A 17816-nucleotide genomic window follows, 5' to 3' on the forward strand; every position below is an offset into this window, starting at 1 on the left:
AGTGCACAATTGATGTGTGCGTTCATATGTGACTTTTGAGTTTGGAATCCAATGAGTATGGTAATGTGGATGATTAAGTTGTTAACTTAATGATTGTAGTATTTAAGTGTGATTTATTATGGTGAAGTATTCATGGGAATTATTAGTGTTAATGATGATTAAAGAAGAAGTGCAAAGGGTCTTGGAAGATACTTTACTCAAGCAGAATCTGACAGGGGAAGTCTGATGGTCGCTCGACCGAGCCGCTCAATCGAGCGAGCTCTTTGGGTTGGTCGAGCGGTCAAACAGAATGCATCCAAAAGTTGTCTGTAGCTCGCTCGACCGAACGAGCTCTCTGTTTTAGTCGAGCTATTCCTCTGACATGCCTAGGATGCTGGTTTTCGACCTTTCAAGTTCTTGGAGTTGTTTCATATTATTCATTATTCAATATTAAGCATGTATTAAGTGAGCAATTGTCATTGACTGTACTTAGTACTATAAATAGAGCTCTCATACTCACTCAAACACACATCAAACACAACCCCTAAGCCAAACATATAGCCTTTTATTTTATCTCTTACACAATTGTAATACTTATTTGTAAGAGTATTTTATACTCCATTGATATAATATAAACAGAAACTAGACACGACGGAAGACGTAGCCATCATTGAGTGAACCTCCTTAAATCTTTGTGTCTCTTTGCAAGTTTACATTATCAAACGTTGTTTATCCTTTGTTGTTTGTAACGTTTATTTATGTTCTTAGCATCGTATCGATCTTGGCAAAGTTATTTTAGAACATAATGAAACTTAGTTTTGCTCAAACACGTGGTATTACTTGTACATGCTTAAGCACACAATATGGTTGATTCATCTTTGGGCATATGAAGGTGAAGGAGACTAGATTCACACAACGAATTTTGTTTCAATTTATTATTTCTATCTAATTACTAGGATAATTATATTGTTCTAAGAGGTTTTTTATTTAAGTAAAAGGTACTCTTTGTTTACTTAATTTTTCAAAAGTCATTTATCTCCCTCATTTGTTATAATTTTTTAGCTCAAGAGTATTTTCTTTTTTCCATTTTCCCTCTCATTAATTTTCCCTTCCCTTTAAACATAGTAATTAAATTAAAATTGCGATACTAAAGACGCGTTTGACATTACAATTTAGTTACTGTTAAAAAAAATTTCTAAGAAATTATTTCATCATCATAATATCCAGTGTATCCCACCCATATAAATACTATGGTCAGGGTCTGGGGAGAGAATGAGTGCGGCAACCCATACCCATAAAGAAGAATGCGGCCAAAGAGTCTCCCGACTGTCCTAGTTGTCCGGTGTCATTTCGTTCATATTATTTTTATGTTTTGTTAACACATGCAAATTATAATAGACGCAAAGATTTCCAATAACTAAGGATGTACTATGGTGATTCAATTCTGAAATTTGTGGGAATTTACTTCCCTTAAAATTTTAAATTTTTATATGGTTGGTTTTCAGTCAACTAAACACAAACTTTTTTTTCCCATTTCCTAAATATTTATTTACAATTAAAAAAAGTGCAATTAAATAAGCTTCAAAAATAATGATAGAATGAAAAAAGAGGAATATATGTTAGTAGTACTCAATACTCATTTCTGGTCACATGTTAATGTTAACTAGCAAGAGCCTCATGAGTAATTACTCAAGATCCTAATTTTAGAGGAGTATTTGACACTTTATACTTAATTGTTTACACTTATGAATGTCAATTATACAGTACTTCTCTGATTTTTTGTTTCTGCTTTACATTTGTATATTTGTATGTTACTATGTTTATCTAAAAATAATTCAAAAAAACATTTATATTGTAATTACTATTTGTTTTTTAACTATTAATATTGGGTTACTAGAGAGTGTTATGAGAAGTATGTATTACCCATTTTTTTTTTTTTTGTGATTTCATTGAATACAGTTGATGCGTAATAGAAATTGTTTATGTTTTCTATTATCGCTCAAGAAATAGGGTTCATTGAGTGCTTTATTTAATTAAAAAATTAATATTTTATCAATCAACATTTGAAAAAAATAATTACACATTTATTTAGAACGTGGCCTTATATTAATTTTCTCCTGAAACCTTTAGAATGTCAAAGATGAATAGATTTGATCCAAAATAAAATAAAAAACAAACAACTATATAGTTTAGAGTACTCTTATGAAAGAAGGTGCTAAAGTATTTTTTGAAGTTTCAATCATGAGCTTAATTTTTAGTTGAGTTAATTTCTTAAGATGATATAAAGGAAAAGTTATTTGATTCCAAAGCAAAACACACCAAAGAGATTGCATCTTTTATAGGTTCCTCAAAATCCAAACGATAGCCACTCATTTTCAAAAAAAGAAAAAATTAGAAGGGGAAATTTAGGGCTTTTAGAATCTAAATCAGGATAGGTAATATTCATCGTTAGGTACGAAAAGGCTTTATGTTGTATTTACACTTTTAGCCAAAAGGATCTCGTGTGAGGTGCGTAATAGAGTACATTAACATATTTTGGAGCCTCAACTATCAGTTTAAGATTTTGGTTGAGTTAATTTCTTGACTAAACATATTTCGGTGAGATAACCTCAAAATAAGGAGCTCATATGCTAATAATAGTTAAGACTATAACTCATGTATGGAAAACGTCCCACCCAAGAATTTGTGTACAGTTTATACAATGGATCAGCGTGACCCAAACGTCTATTTGTTCATAAATGAAAAAGAAAGATGAACATGAAGCAACAGATAACTCCAAAAACAGGTTTCCACAAATGTTAAAAATGGGGTGAGCATGCTTTTGGGTTTTGGTAAGTGAATAACGTGTCAAATGAAGCACAAAAAGCACCTGATGTTCGCCGCGTGAAAGCAGAAAGCTAGACACGTGATTTAGTTTGGTACTCAAACAGAACTACACTCGTCTTACTGCATGTCAACTCTTGCACCAAATGTTAAGATATTCCTACTCTCAGTTGTCTATAAATTCTCCCTTCAATACCCCAATACAATTCATCCCTCATACATCTAACCATTTCATCATTCTCAGTTATAAACAAAACCATGAAGTTCAATTCAAATTTACCTTTGTTTTTGGTGGTGTTTTCGGTTTTTGTAGCCTCGACCTTGGCCTTTGTTCCTAACCAGGATGACGTGCAGCACGAGCTGCAGCAATGCATCCAACGCTGCCAAAGGGAGCAAGGCCAAATGGGGCAGATAAAGTGTATTCATGAGTGTGCGGAGGAGATTGCAGAAGAACATAGAGGAGGGAGTAGGCAGTATAACCCAATAGGTGAGCTGCAGGAATGCATCCAGAGGCGCTGTGAGAGTCAAGGCGGACAGCAACAGATGGTAAAGTGTGTTGCTGAGTGCGTGCGTGAGCAGACAACAGGAGGGAGATGGGAAAGTGAGGAGTGGATTGAGGAAGTGATCCGTCGTGACCCACAACAGCAGTATGAGGAGTGTCGGAGTGAGTGTGAAAGGCAAGGCAGGCGCAGTCAGAGCCAGAAATGGCAGTGCCTGAAGAGATGCCAGGAGAAGTACCAGGAAGGGGAACGTTATGGATATGGACAGCAGGAGGAAGGTTCAGAAAGTTGGAACCAAGGTCATAGACATGATGACCCTAGGGAGAGGTACTTTGAGTGCCAACAAAGATGCCAAAGACAAGGAAGAGGGTATGAATGCCAAAAGAGATGCCAACAAGAGATGCAAGGGCAGAGAGAACAAGTGGGACGCTTCGACCCACAAGAGGAGTGCGAACGAAGGTGCCAAAGACAAGGAAGAGGGTATGAATGCATAAGGAGTTGTCAACAAGAGATGAGAGGTCAGAGAGGTCTTGTCGGACGCTTCGACCCACAGGAGGAGTGTGAACGAAGGTGCCAAAGACAAGGAAGAGGGTATGAATGCCAGAAGCGCTGCCAACAAGGGATGAGAGATCAAATCGAACGCTTCGACCCACAGGAGGAATGCCGACAGAGGTGCCAAAGACAAGGACGAGGGTATGAATGCCAGAAGAGCTGCGAACGAGAGATGCAAGGACAGAGAGGCCAAGTCGGACGATTTGACCCACTAGAGGAGTGCGAACAAAGGTGCCAAAGACAAGGAAGAGGGTATGAATGCCAGAGGAGCTGCCAACAAGAGATACAAGGACAGAGAGGACAGAGAGGTCAGAGAGGCCAAGTTGAACGCTTCGACCCACAAGAACAGTGCAAACAAAGGTGCCAAAGACAAGGAAGAGGGTTTGAATGCCAAATGAGGTGCCAGAAAGAGTTCCAGGGGCAGAGAGACCAGCCAGGACGCTATTCAGATGAGGTAGAGAACCCCCAGCAGGAACCACTGAGACGCTTCCAGGAGTGTCAACAGAGGTGCCAGATGAAGCAAGGGCAAAGAATGGGATGTGAAAGGAGGTGCAAAGAACAGCTCCAAAGGGAAACCAAAGCCGAAATCTCTCCCCGTCACACTCTACTGGCTTCTTTCTTGGAGCTCACTGGGTTCTTCTAAGTGAACACTGGGTAGTGATGAGTGATTAGGTTGAATCTGGATAGTCAGACGGCTTTCTGTTAATGAATAAATTGTAATGCTGCTAGAAGAGTGATGCATGTTAGCTTTCACTTTTCTCTCTTTTCTTTTTTCTTTTAGTTTTGAAGTAGAGGGATCAGAGTGTGTTTAGCACTCTTTTTTGTCTACAATTTCTCTTTTGTTGCATAAATAATACTTCTATGAGTACTGCAAAATCCATGCTGTTTCAAGTCAAAAATTAACAAATTACCAGTCCTAATAAAAGTATTAAAAAAACTAACTCTATCATATAATTAAGTACATAACTTTTTGTTTATTGAACCAAAACAAATTTAAAATCAAGAATTGTTGCCTGACCGTTTCGTTACCAAACATCTGTTAAATCTAATCCGATAACATCTGTTAAATCAAATCCTGAAACATCTGTTAAATCTAATCCTGAAGGCAGACAGCCGCCTTGTAAAGGCTGGTTTTGATCGATATTTAATTGATAAGCGAAGCGCATCACCTTTTTTTACCGGTAACTTATGTTGAATCTAATCCTGAAGGCAGAACAAGAACACGAACACGAACAGACAGCAATTTCCAACGACATAAAAACATGCATGCAAATGAAACAGCACCAGCAATGGTTTGCTATTGAATTTCCTGAATTTTCTATGAATTAAACTCTTCGATTGTCCTTATTTTACAATTACAAGCAGCTAAATAACTAAATATTACATATGGCTTGGTTTATTCTCAAGATAGCTGAAAATTTTCAGCTAATGGAAATGAAACAATATATAGGGCAAAATGTAAAGTGCCCTAACCTAGCTTAAGACATCAAGGATGAAACTGGATTTGACAAAAATGCTTTAAAGTTATGTAATAACCGTAGGCTTCTCCCGTCCAGTAAAGTCCTTGAGTTTTGATACAGATAATGCAAGATCTAAAAATTGAAAATAAGAAACAGAATAAGATTCCGAACCAAACCATAGATGATGACAGAACTTATAATCGGCATAGAAGTCCTAACCTATCAATGGCTTCAATGCAATTTGGGCATCTAAGTCATGTTTTGAAACATCAGGCTCAAATTGCTCGATGTATACCCTAATTGTTGCACCTGCAGAACCAGTACCCTGCAAAACAAGGAACATCCATCATTGATCCTAGAATTATATTATGCGTTTAAAAGAGAGTTACAAATTTGAAAGGAATTACAAGTGAAGGTTTAACGTAGGAAAGAGAGGAGCTAAATAGAGAGAAAACTAAGCAAGAACGTTGTTCTCTTACAATGAGACTAGAACAAGGGTATTTATAGAAGGAAATGACCACAAAGGGGCAGCAATAATGAAAAATAAAATATGTGGCAGTCCGAAGTTCAGAGGCAGCAGCTGCTGGCCTGCTCGTACGAGCACAGGCACAGCTCGTTTGAGCAGGACTAGCCCCAATACCTCCTGGTCAAGTTTTGCCCTTCCACGCGTCCCAATGGTCCCCTACTTCATTAATCCACTTTGTACTCTTGTCCATCATCTTCTGAATGGGGGATGCAATACACACCCAAACTTGCATCCCAAGACTCCACTACCACTTAGGACATTGAACTAATGGTACTTGATTCTCAATCATCCAAATCACAAGGAGTACCATGTACTCTTTCTTACTTACACTAACATTCACAATTAAGACTCTTGATCATGTTTTGATTACTTGATGAACCAAGTCACCAACAATTCTAACAAAGACTTAAAGTATCTCGAATATTGATATAGATGACAAGGAATTATCATAAATAATGAGGAATGAGCTGAAAAACATGAAGGAATAGAGGATCTCTATTGATTGATCTCACTGCAGAAATGTATAAAATTAAAATGTCAATATTGAGTCTTACCGATAGACGGAATATGATGCGCGATCCATCAGCAAAGACGAAGCGAACACCTTGCTTTGATGCTACACTTCCATCAACCTAAGCACACAATCCAATATGGCTTAACATAATTGTAAGAACGTAGAAATGGAATGGATTAGCAATTGGTTTTAAGGCGTTAGAACTAGGACTTACAGGATCTGTATAACTGAAGTCATCTGCAAATCGAAGGACATATTCCCCTGTTTCAAGAGTCCTTTAGTACCTGTACTTTGACGAAAACTATGATCTAATCAGTAATAAAAACAGATATTACCATATTTATCCCCTTGCTTGCTCTTAGAAATCAAATCTCTTAGATAATCAACCATTTTATTGGCACCGTCTGACTCACACTCCTGGTAAGAAGAGCAATAATGTAAATGTTATCATAGATTCAGGCCTCCTTGTATAGTAGGATGTATAAAGTTTTATTCCTATAGCTATGTCATAGATGACCCAGAATATACAGATAACAAAGGATCTGGTCCTCACTTCATAATCATATCTCGAGAAGAAATTCCTTCCATAAATTTGCCAATATTCTTTTACTACATCTGAAACAGACACGAGTTTTTCACCTGGCTTTTTGTCCTTGTTTCTGTAAGCGAGTATTGACAACCAAGCTAAAACAGCCCTGCAATGACAGAACTTTGTAATCATTCCACGAGTAAATAGTTACAGGAATAAGAGGATGACCTAGGACTTTCGAACTAAACCATAACATCAGTGATCCTCGCATTCACGTTCATTGATGTCATATATGATTAGGTTCTACCAGATAAGCTTTAGTACAAAAACCAACTCTATGAGATCATTTAAGAGGAAGTGCTTTTTTACCACTAACTCTACTAGATATCAAAAGTTTACCAGATGCCATCCTTTTCACGGATGTGATCAGAACCGGTACCAAAGCTCTCTTCCCCACAGATTGACAATTTCCCAGAATCCATAAGATTACCAAAGAACTTCCAACCAGTGGGAACCTGAATCATTGTCAGCAAACTATGTCTGAGATCAAGTTTCAACAAATTACAAGTTAGGTACAAACACTAATCCGCCAATAAATGATAAATTTGACAATGCAGTCCAGATTTTTTATCATGCTATTCAAATAGTCATGAGCTCTTAAAAACAATATATGTTGGCAAAAGCAGCCACTCTATTGATCTGCTACAACCAATAAACGCATGATAACCATGATTAAACAATTTTGCTTTAATTCAATTACTTATTTTCTATGCCCCAATAATCCCAAAAAAACAAACAAAGGTCGAAAAGGGTCTAAAAATGTTGCTTTTTCCCCGCCTCTTCATGAAATAATATGTCCCACAGTGTATAACCATAATTGCAATATTAACCTCAGTCATTTAGTGAATTTTAGATATATAATTGTCAGTAAAAGACAGAAAACCTCAAAAAAGGGAAGACCCAATTTTTCAGCAACACGATCAAGTGCACCACTTGTAGGCATGGATCGAGCCAAACCCTGTACAACACATGAAAAGCCAATACAGCATGAGCGAAAAGAAATAGTATAGGAGATAATTGTGAATCAGGGAAAAGCACACTGGTTTTACCTTGATTCCATCTCGGAAGTAAGGAATTGCCTCTTGAGCATTCGCTGCAATAATAGCAACTGAATCTGAAGGTGTAACAAAAAAACTTCTACCCAGAACCATATTCCTATCTCCGTCACCTACACCATGATAAAATTCCCCCATGAGCATATTGCTATTATGTTTGACTATGAACGGGAATTTTACCCAAACCATACAATCTGCATATCAGTTTTTCACAAACACATAATGCAAACCTCTATACACTGAGCATTTTAAAAAAAACTACAAAGACGTCTTTGAAAGTATTTATGTTTTCGTTTCCAGTGAGGTGCTTCATTCTTGTGTTATTAGCAAAAAGGAGGCACAATGACAAAACTGACATAGATGGTTTTAAACTAAGTCTTATGGAAAAAATCCTAGATACGTTATCAGCCAAGCACACGCAATACTAGCAGAAGTCCTCCATATTGATGCTATTTAGGAGCAGAGGCTGTCAGTAATATATGAAGATCCATAACAAGCAAGAATACAAGAGAATAACTGGCTTGTTTTCTCACATATGAAAGATGAAGAAAAGGATATCCCAGAAAGACTTTTCGCTGTCCATAATCATTTGGAGTGATGAACTGCTATTCTGCTATTAAACCCGTCAATAACAAGCTAGATAACCGCTTAAGCGGTCCTCTGGCTTCTAAGTTCTCACAGATCTTTTCATTTTGCGCATGCATAATTTCCATCACCGCTTTATACAACTTCCACTCTTCCAGGGATATGAATAAATTAACAATGAAGATAAACTCATGTACAGGGATGAAGTTGTATAACCATGAGTATTTTCATGGGTCGATTTAAACATTTAATGCTATTAATGCCATTTAAACTTTGCCAACTGGATAATTCTCTTTGCTTGTACCAACTAGAGGAACTGAGAGAGAACCCAATACTGGCAGATAAAGGAGGAGAAAGAGTAATACCATCACTAGCAGCCCCAAAGTCAGGTCCATTCTCACCATACATAATATTGACCAAATCCTTTGCATAACTGTTTCATTCTTTAGTCAGAACGTTCATGCATATGAATTAGCCAACATAAAGAGTGAACAAAATCTTACGTGAGATTAGGGTCTGGATGGCCATGGCCAAAGTCTTCCAGAGGAATCCCATTTGTAATCGAATCCTGGCAAACCATCAAGAATTTTGATTAAAACTGCAAAGGAGCTATGATTCAATGACAATTCTTATCACTTCGGTCAGCAACGTACCGGACTGGCACCCAGCTTCTCTACAAAAATTGGTTTTGCATATGCTCCAGTCACTGCATGCATGGCGTCAAATGTGAACCTGAAAACATCACATAAAAAACAGATTAATGTCAGAAAAAAAGTTAGAAGATTGGTCATGACTAAAGGATGTGAGAGAAAATGGAACAGATGAGCAGGATCTAAATTCATAAACATGGCCAGCGGATGTAAAGACAGTAAAGAGATGATCAAGATAGAGATTCCATACTTCAACAAGCCAGTATCAGTTGATCAACCCCTACCCATAAACATTGTTTGCATCAACGCATTAAAGATGTAAATCTGAAACTCATGCAATGGGAGGCTTTCTTACATCTATGACCTAGATAATAAGTTGCTCAGATTCTTCAGGTGTAACAGGACACCCAAAAAATATCCAAACATATACCAAAATTTTCCTGGTCATATTGTAAAGATGGATTCTGACTACTAACTCCTGATACATTGCAAGATGACTGAAGACTAAATGATATGAAGCATGTGGTAAAATCTAGTAAATAAACATGTCACACCTGAAATCAGGCCGCTCTAGTAGTCTTCTGATAAGCTCAAAATCAAAAACACTCTGTGAATAGCATAAAAGCAGAAACCAGCATCAGTGTATTTCATGACTTGTCCAGGACAAAATTTAATACGACGACCAAGTAAATAGATCTTCATATAAACAAAAAACCTCCATCAGCTCCAAGTAGTCTGCAACTGGATCAACTACTTCAACAATGAAGTTTCCGAATTTTGTAACTCCAATACGAGAAAGATTTACATCAGGGATGGTTGCCATCTTAATTTCTGATATCTGCAAAGGATCAACAAATTAAAAATGTCGAAAATAAAATTCTATGAAGCAATTTTTTTAGATGTCAGTAGAGAAAATGCAGTGTACCCACTAACTCTAGCAGAAAGCAGGAAGAGACTTTACTTGGGACTCGAAAAGAGAAACTACCAAATTATTGACCACAAAGAATATGTTAAAGCGTGGGCTTGTCGCAGAAGTAATTATTATTTTCCACAATGAATGAACAACAATTCTAAAAATTGCTACAAAACAACAAAATTACAAAACTATAATATTGTGAATCCTTAATAGCCTGATTTAGATAAGGATCATTTCAACATTTGCATTGTGTAAAAAAGGCACGTAGGACAATTGGCGGTTAGAAAGATATCTGGAACATACAGAAAGTGTGTTGCCATAAATCTTGTCAGTGATAGATTCTGGTGCAGGTTGCCCGCTGCTATAGTTGAACTGAAACATTAACAAGTAAAGTAATTACACATGAGACAGAAAAAACAAGAGCACAAGAAAATTGGAAGACTACGAGTTATAAATTAAGTGCATTTAAGTCCTAGAGAATGTCTTGTTTGCTACCGTACATGATACAGCTAGCATAAAAATGCAAGCTTTCTATAAGTAAAGTATCCAAAACCCACATCAGGATAACTAGCATAGATTGTGGTGGGATTGATAAATTAATGACAGAAAGTACTTTCGAAGTGCATAAGAATTTAAACCAGATAACTCCATCCAAATTACGTTATGCTATTCAAAATGTTTGCTGATTCCATGAGTGCAACAAACCAACATCTACAAGCATTTGAAGTTCTACAATTGGTACATTCATTCTCATATGAGAATCACATTCATAAAAAAAAGGGCATCGGATTATAGAAAATTATAAGAAAAAAGGTCTTAGTGAGTTGATAAGATAGAAAGTTACAACTGCGAGGACTCAAAAAAATGGTGAGAAAGACCAAAAATGTCTTGGATTGCAGATTGGAAAAGGATATGAAGAATTTAGATTTTCAGGTTGAGGCGGTAGAAATAGAAATGAATGAAGAAGAAGGATTCATGTGGACAACCACTGGGCCCGGTTAATGTAGCGTAATGCCAAACTTTTGAGATTAAGGCTTTGACATTGTTGTTATGTTGTATTATCTGCTACAAAATCAAGAAATTGCAGCTTAACATATGAATGTGAACATCAATGGCGAATTGTTGTATTTACAACTCAGAAGGGCTTCCAGCTTGATATGGTTATTATCATTATTCATGAGACATGATGTGATTAATCTTTAGGACTTCAATAGCATCAATTAAGCTAGATTACCAAGGATGACAGATGAGCAATTCTTTTCCAGATGGTTGAAGGAGCAACAAGTATAGTATATTGCCCTAAATAAAAAAAAAATGCAGAAGCAACTATAACAGGCACTACCAAACCCTAAGAATCAAAATTCACAATGACCGAATTTTCTCAACATTTGTCCCAACAATATATAACATAAAGAGCGGAACCGAGAAAAAAGGCTGAAGCATAAACTCTAAGATTACCTTAATTCCCCAATCATATTCAGGCCCACCAGGATTATGGCTCGCACTCATAATAAAACCACCATTGGCCTGCACGAGTCTAACATCATGATTGAATGCAATAAACAAGCATTCTCTATAAAAAGATAGGCAAAGAAAAGAAACAGAAGATTGCCTTTCTTTTTCGAATCACAGCTGATACTGCAGGTGTTGACAAAATGCCATCCCTAAAACAATAGAACTTTGTCAAACACTCTTAACATAAAAAGCACCTCATTACTCTGAAGGCATATGATTCTTGATGAAAATAATATTGTTGCAGTTGAAATATAGAAGTTACACAAAAGAGTAATATTCAAGGAACTAGGATGTGACTTCAGACATAAACATATCGTAGTAATATTCAAGTTTTAGAATAATTGAGCTCGATGAAACTAAATGTTATGAGTTATCACATGTATGTTGTGCACATTATAAATTTAAGTTATAAACGACCTCCCTGCTGCAAGCACTGCATTTTCTAGGTAGTAGAAATAATCGATAATCAGAGGAAAATCTTAAAATAAACTTCAAGGCCAAAATGATACAGAGTGTCCCCTGCTTTGAGCAGAATGAAAGGATCAGTCCAAACTACTACAACAAATCTCGATCCCTGGAATTTCCCAGAGAAACATGCCGCCAGCCACAATCAGGGAGATCACTTGAGCCAAATTCAGAAATCAAGTGTTGGGTTTTTTGGTGTGACTTTGAGTGCACCAATGGTATATGAAGTGAAGGTGTGTGGATGTGTGTATGTGTGTGTATGATGATGTGGGAGTCATTATGGACTTTCTAATGAGCCGCTCGACCCACACTGTGGCATGCTTGACCGAGCCAGTTGGCTCGACCAGATCAATGAGCATTCTGATCTGCTGCTCGATTGGAATTCAATCCGCTCGACCAAGGCTATTTCGTTCGACCGGTCGAGTGAGGGTCCAGAATGCACTCTATTTTCTTGCACGATAAGTTTTACGGGAATGTTTTAATGTGAGCCCTTGCCCAATCATTTGCATACAGCTTCTACTATAAATAGGGTCTCATACACTCACTCCAATGTGGATTAAAACCCTAGCTAAACACCATTTTCTTTGATCTTCTCCAAGTGTAATACTTCTTTGTAAGAGTTCTTGAGAACTCCATTGTTTCTTCACATAAACAAGCAAGTTAACCACCACCGAGGACGTAGCCACATTGGGGTGAACCTCGTAAATCTTGTGTCTTTGATTTTGCTTTGTTTCTTATTGTTTCTCATTGCTTATTATTGAAGTGTTGTTTCATTACATTGAACACCCTTACCATTGGTCTTGGGTGATTTCTAGGGATAAAGATTGAAACTTTAGACCCTAGTGTGACTGTTTTACATCTAGCCATTCTAAAAGTTGACCTGAGGGACAGAACCTTCAGCTACAACATAAAATTGCATCACATTTCAGGAGATTTGGACATGACAACTACTCCGGAGACATAGAACGATAACTCCAATTAAGTTTTTCCTTGGGGCTCAGAGATGATATGATTGATAAATTATAAGATAGCTCAAAATAACTTTATCTTTCAAGCTCACAAGAAGTCTGCTGGTCTCGCCAAATGCACATATGTCAATAGCACAGGAATGATACTCATTCATTGCAATAGATGAGAAAACAACAGCCAAGAATATGGTATATGAACAAAAAACTCACTGGCCAACTAAAATCTTCGCAACACCATTGGCTGCCGCAATTTTAATTATAATCTGATAATCAAATCAAGCAGCACAAGTTAATATCCATAGATATATTGCATTAATTGTATTAACAGCAAATTTGATATACCTGTGCAGCCTCTTTGTTAAAGTACCGTCCATCACCCCCAAGAACCAACACCCCATTCACATAGTCTTCAGGCGGCAGTGAATTAAACAAGGCCTACTCGTTCAGAAACAGTAAACCAGATAAACCCTATGGTCAGTTGATCACAATGCCATAAACTTTCATCAAACTATGCTTTTAGAACATTGTTTTACAAACCTGAATCCAATTGGCAAGGTAATTCTCTTGCATAAACACTTTAACCTAAAATTTAAAAAAAAAAAAAAAGAATCTCAATATTCAATTAAAATTAGCAAGCAAAATACCAACAAACAAAATATGGAAAAAAAAAAAAAAAAAAAAAAAAAAAAAAAAAAAAAAAACCTTCTTTCTGAGACCACTTGTGCCAGTCTTCTGGCCATCATAGGGTTTTGTAGGAACTGATTTAATCTGGGAACCTCAAGAAAATGAGAATTACACAAACTTCATCTCATAAAAGTACTATAAATATAGAGTTATACCAAATCAACCAAAAAAAACTATTTCAAAAACATCAAGGAATCCACAAGACAACGGCCAAGACACAGGGAATTATACACCACAAAAAAATATATACTGATATACTCAATGTAGAGCATATTAAATCATCAATGAAAAACTATAATTAATATTATAGACTTTGCCACTCTAACAGGCTATATGGAATGCACACGAGAGAGAATAAGGACGAAGAGGATAGGAGAGTATTTTATTCATAACCTTCTCAAAGCATACAAGAACATCATATTTATATAGAAGGATGAGCTTAACTGACTAATTGAAAAACCCGCCAAAAGTTTGTTCATGGAAAACAAAACTAAATTTCCCACCAAAACCTTCATGAACATTTTCATACTCTACATGCACATTCAAATCACCTTTGATATACAGTTTTTCATTCAATGATATATTTTACACCATGTCATCGAGATCCTCCCTTTTAATTGATTCATCTATCCCCACTTGCAGTGCATAACTACTTATGACATTTAGATCTTTTTATCGTATGCAATTTTCGATGTTATAATCCTATTGTTCTTCCTACATATCTATACTACATCCTTAAATATTCGTACATCTATAACAACTCCATTCTGATTTCTATCTTGTCTTAAGCATCATAATGTATATTTCTGACTTTCACCTACGATCGTTTTGGCCCTACCTCCAACTCATTTTGTCTCTTGTAGACATAAAATGTTAATTTTCCTCATCTCTATGATATCCACCAACACTAAAAAACCTACAGGCCAAGCTACTAATATTCCAAAATCTCATTCTCAACTTAAAACTCTTGGTTTCCTTAACCTTCTACGCTTAAACCCTATATGCCCTTATTCATTTGACACCACACTCGGGCTAGTGGCACGTCATTTTTGGACGATGTCTTAGTATAAGTAACATGCCTAACTCATTTGACACCACACTCGGGCAATGTGGCACGTTACTTCGAGACGACAACCTAGCAACCTTTGCATATTTTTCACTATACTCAAGCCTACGAATTGCAACGCATACTCTAAGAATGGAACCACTCCCCACCCGAGTTTGTGCTCTGATACCAATGATATACACTGCTACCCGCTATATGTAATGCACCAGAGAGAAAGGGAATAAGGAGGAAGAGGATAGGAGAGTATTTTATTCATAACCTTCTCAAAGCATAATAGGAAAATTGAATTACTATATCCCCTAACAGCATAAGAAGAAGCTTGACATTCTGAGCATTAAGATTGGTTGATTGAGAACACCCAACAAAGATGGTGAATTATTCAAAGCATTGAATTCATAAAATGGTGGTACTGCTAATAATAGTACCTTTCTTGACAAGCTTCTCAATGCAAACTTGGATCCAAATGTTTGCAACTGACGGAGAAGAACCCCATTAGTATGCTCTATCATGTGTGCTTATATTGAATTTTTTGGTTGAACCATTAATTTAATAATGTGAGTGGGAGAATACAAAGCTAAAATAATAGCTTACTAGCGATAAAGTGTAGCTACATAGGCTTCATTGAAGTCATTTAAAGATTAGGAAAATTGAATTCACAAAATTTCATGACTAATCTAAATATATATATATATAAAAAAATTGGACAAAAAATAACAAGCTTTCCTTCAACTTTCATCTTGATTCTTGCACCCAATAACAATAGATTTCTCAAATCAATTAAGTGAATCAAACTACATCTTCTTCTCCAACTTTTCTCCAATTGAAATAAAGTAAACTATCAAAGCTTTAAGCAAATACCTCATTGCAATTTAAGAGGGTGGTTCATGGGTGATGGCTGAGTAGAGGTAGCAGCTAAGGCTGGTCAAGGGAGCTGGGTCACCCGGCTGGTGATCGGGCCTCGCTGACAGAGAGATGGGTTTAGCTGGTGGTTGGCCGTGCCAAGGGAACGGGTACCTTTCTGGTTTGGAGCATGCCTAGCAAAGGTAGACCTTGGCTGAGATAGAGGTAGTGGTCGGTGCAACCGTGCAAGGAAAGGGAGTATGGTGGATGGAGGTTTATAGTTTTTTTTTTATATACTTTCATTTTAGTTTTTTTTTTTTTTTTACAAAATTACCTACTTTTTAGGAGTAACAAGTTATATGGATGCACCATAAACAAACAATCTTAAAGTTAAGTTGAATTATTTTAAATAATATTTCAAAAAACATATAGCAAAATATTGTTTGCTAAAATAACGGTAACCATGAAAAAGTAACGTACACCAAATCAAAACATGAATGATGAATCGAATTGCTAACGTCGTTTAATTAAAACAATAACTAATAATCTAAAATTAGAAAGCAAATTTCTATATCACAGTGATAAGCGGAATTCTCAACCACAAATTAAAAGACTTGAATCGAATTACTTCCACTAAAACAGTATAGCAACGGTTTCAAACACAAACAAATTATTCAAAGCAAATCAAAAATTCGCTAAAAATAGCAACATACCGTGAAATTTTGAGATTCAATAACAGTAGAAGCAGATTGAGGAGCAGTAGAAGTAGCTTTAATGGCGAAAAGAGAATGCGAAGAATGTCTAATCGAATTAACGCGGCTATGAAAAGGGAAAAGAACAGATGTTGAGCGATCAATATGAGAGAGAAAAGAGGAAGTTTTTCGAGAAGAGAGTGAGTGAATTAGTGTGGAAGGTTCGAGTTTTAGTGAGAACGCCATTAATGGAGCTTGGAGAACAGAGAAAGGAGTGTAGATTGAGAAAATGACGAAGATTTTGATTTTGTAGAGAATTATTTATAATAATTAATAATTATTATTTTTATTTTTATTATTATTATTATTTCTGGGGGGAGGGGAGAGATAAAAGATCTTGGGGGAAGATCTAAGGTTCAGTAGCTTGACGAGAATTTGACGGAATGTAATTGTGCCACGTGGCATTAGAGTCTTATCAAGTGAATGGCTCCAGCAAATCACCGCCTTTATTTTTATTTTTTTAGGTGTGAGTATATTGAGGTTTTGAGCGGTGGAAGAGGCTTGTATACGTCAGAAAGTAGGAAGTGCTCCCCTCTTGTTGGTTAGTGTTGACACATCATATAGTTTTTTTTAGTCATTTCCCTAAATAATGTTTAAAAAAAAAAATTTCCCACTTTACCTAATTTGGGAAAGAATTTTCCAGAATACCGTCCACATGGAAAAGTCTTTTTTTTTTTTTTTCAGACCAAACCGCCACTTGAAATGGCGGTTTACATAAAGCACAAAAACGCCACATGAAGTGGCGGTTTGGTCAAGGCAAACCGCCATCTCATGTGGCGGTTTGATCCCTGGTAAACCGCCACTTCATGTGGCGGTTTGCTGGTGGCCTGCAACAATATTTTTTTTCTTTCATTTTCCCTAAATAGTGAACGTAACCTGCATTAAACTAGTTCAATACCATCTATTCCATATTAATCAATTACGAACCAGCTTGATTTGAAAAAATTAATTATGAAAATAATGCGAAGATATATTGCAATCATGAACATACAAAGTTAAAATCATACAAGAATATACAAGAAGTTAAAATAATATAAGAATATACAAAGTTTGTTAAACTAAAACCCCCGGCCCCTTTTGTTTTGCGCACCGGTGGATGATGATGGTGTGAACTCGTCAACCTCCGCAATGACATTAAGAGTAGGAGCTCGTCGTTGACTAGCACGCTGATATGTGATAATCCTTTGCGGAGGCGATGGATGTGGCGGAGGAGTGTTGATGGAAGACGGGGGAACGAACGGCGACATAGTAGCGGATGTCGATGGCGATCTGGAAGACCAACCCTGAGTAGATGAACGCTGGCGGCCTCTTGTGGACCGAGAACTGGATCCTCCGGAAGAGCTACCTCGATGGGTTGAACTCCTTGGAGAAGGAGTG

At 36.7% G+C, this 17816-nt stretch overlaps 2 protein-coding genes across 2 annotated transcripts; one reads left to right on the plus strand and one right to left on the minus strand.

The window, feature by feature from the left end:
* Window positions 1-3060: 3060 nt before the first annotated feature.
* LOC130805384 (vicilin Car i 2.0101-like) lies at window positions 3061-4497 on the plus strand. Its single transcript, XM_057670157.1, has one exon. The coding sequence runs from the start codon at window positions 3061-3063 to the stop codon at window positions 4495-4497; it is 1437 nt and encodes a 478-aa protein (XP_057526140.1).
* Window positions 4498-5121: 624 nt separating this feature from the next.
* Window positions 5122-16744, minus strand: LOC130807028 (phosphoglucomutase, chloroplastic). Its single transcript, XM_057672310.1, has 22 exons — window positions 16401-16744; window positions 13800-13865; window positions 13635-13679; window positions 13440-13532; window positions 13308-13360; window positions 11762-11813; window positions 11608-11676; window positions 10453-10521; window positions 9949-10071; window positions 9788-9840; window positions 9237-9315; window positions 9087-9151; window positions 8949-9016; window positions 7993-8111; window positions 7827-7901; window positions 7283-7398; window positions 6908-7049; window positions 6690-6771; window positions 6569-6615; window positions 6395-6472; window positions 5534-5639; window positions 5122-5446 (listed from the first exon to the last, which is right to left on the minus strand). The coding sequence occupies exons 1-22, from the start codon at window positions 16623-16625 to the stop codon at window positions 5379-5381; spliced, it is 1893 nt and encodes a 630-aa protein (XP_057528293.1). The 5' UTR covers window positions 16626-16744; the 3' UTR covers window positions 5122-5378.
* Window positions 16745-17816: the final 1072 nt, after the last annotated feature.

The sequence above is a fragment of the Amaranthus tricolor genome, chromosome 2 (assembly GCF_026212465.1).
Source record: "Amaranthus tricolor cultivar Red isolate AtriRed21 chromosome 2, ASM2621246v1, whole genome shotgun sequence".
In the NCBI taxonomy this organism is placed as follows: domain Eukaryota; kingdom Viridiplantae; phylum Streptophyta; class Magnoliopsida; order Caryophyllales; family Amaranthaceae; genus Amaranthus; species Amaranthus tricolor.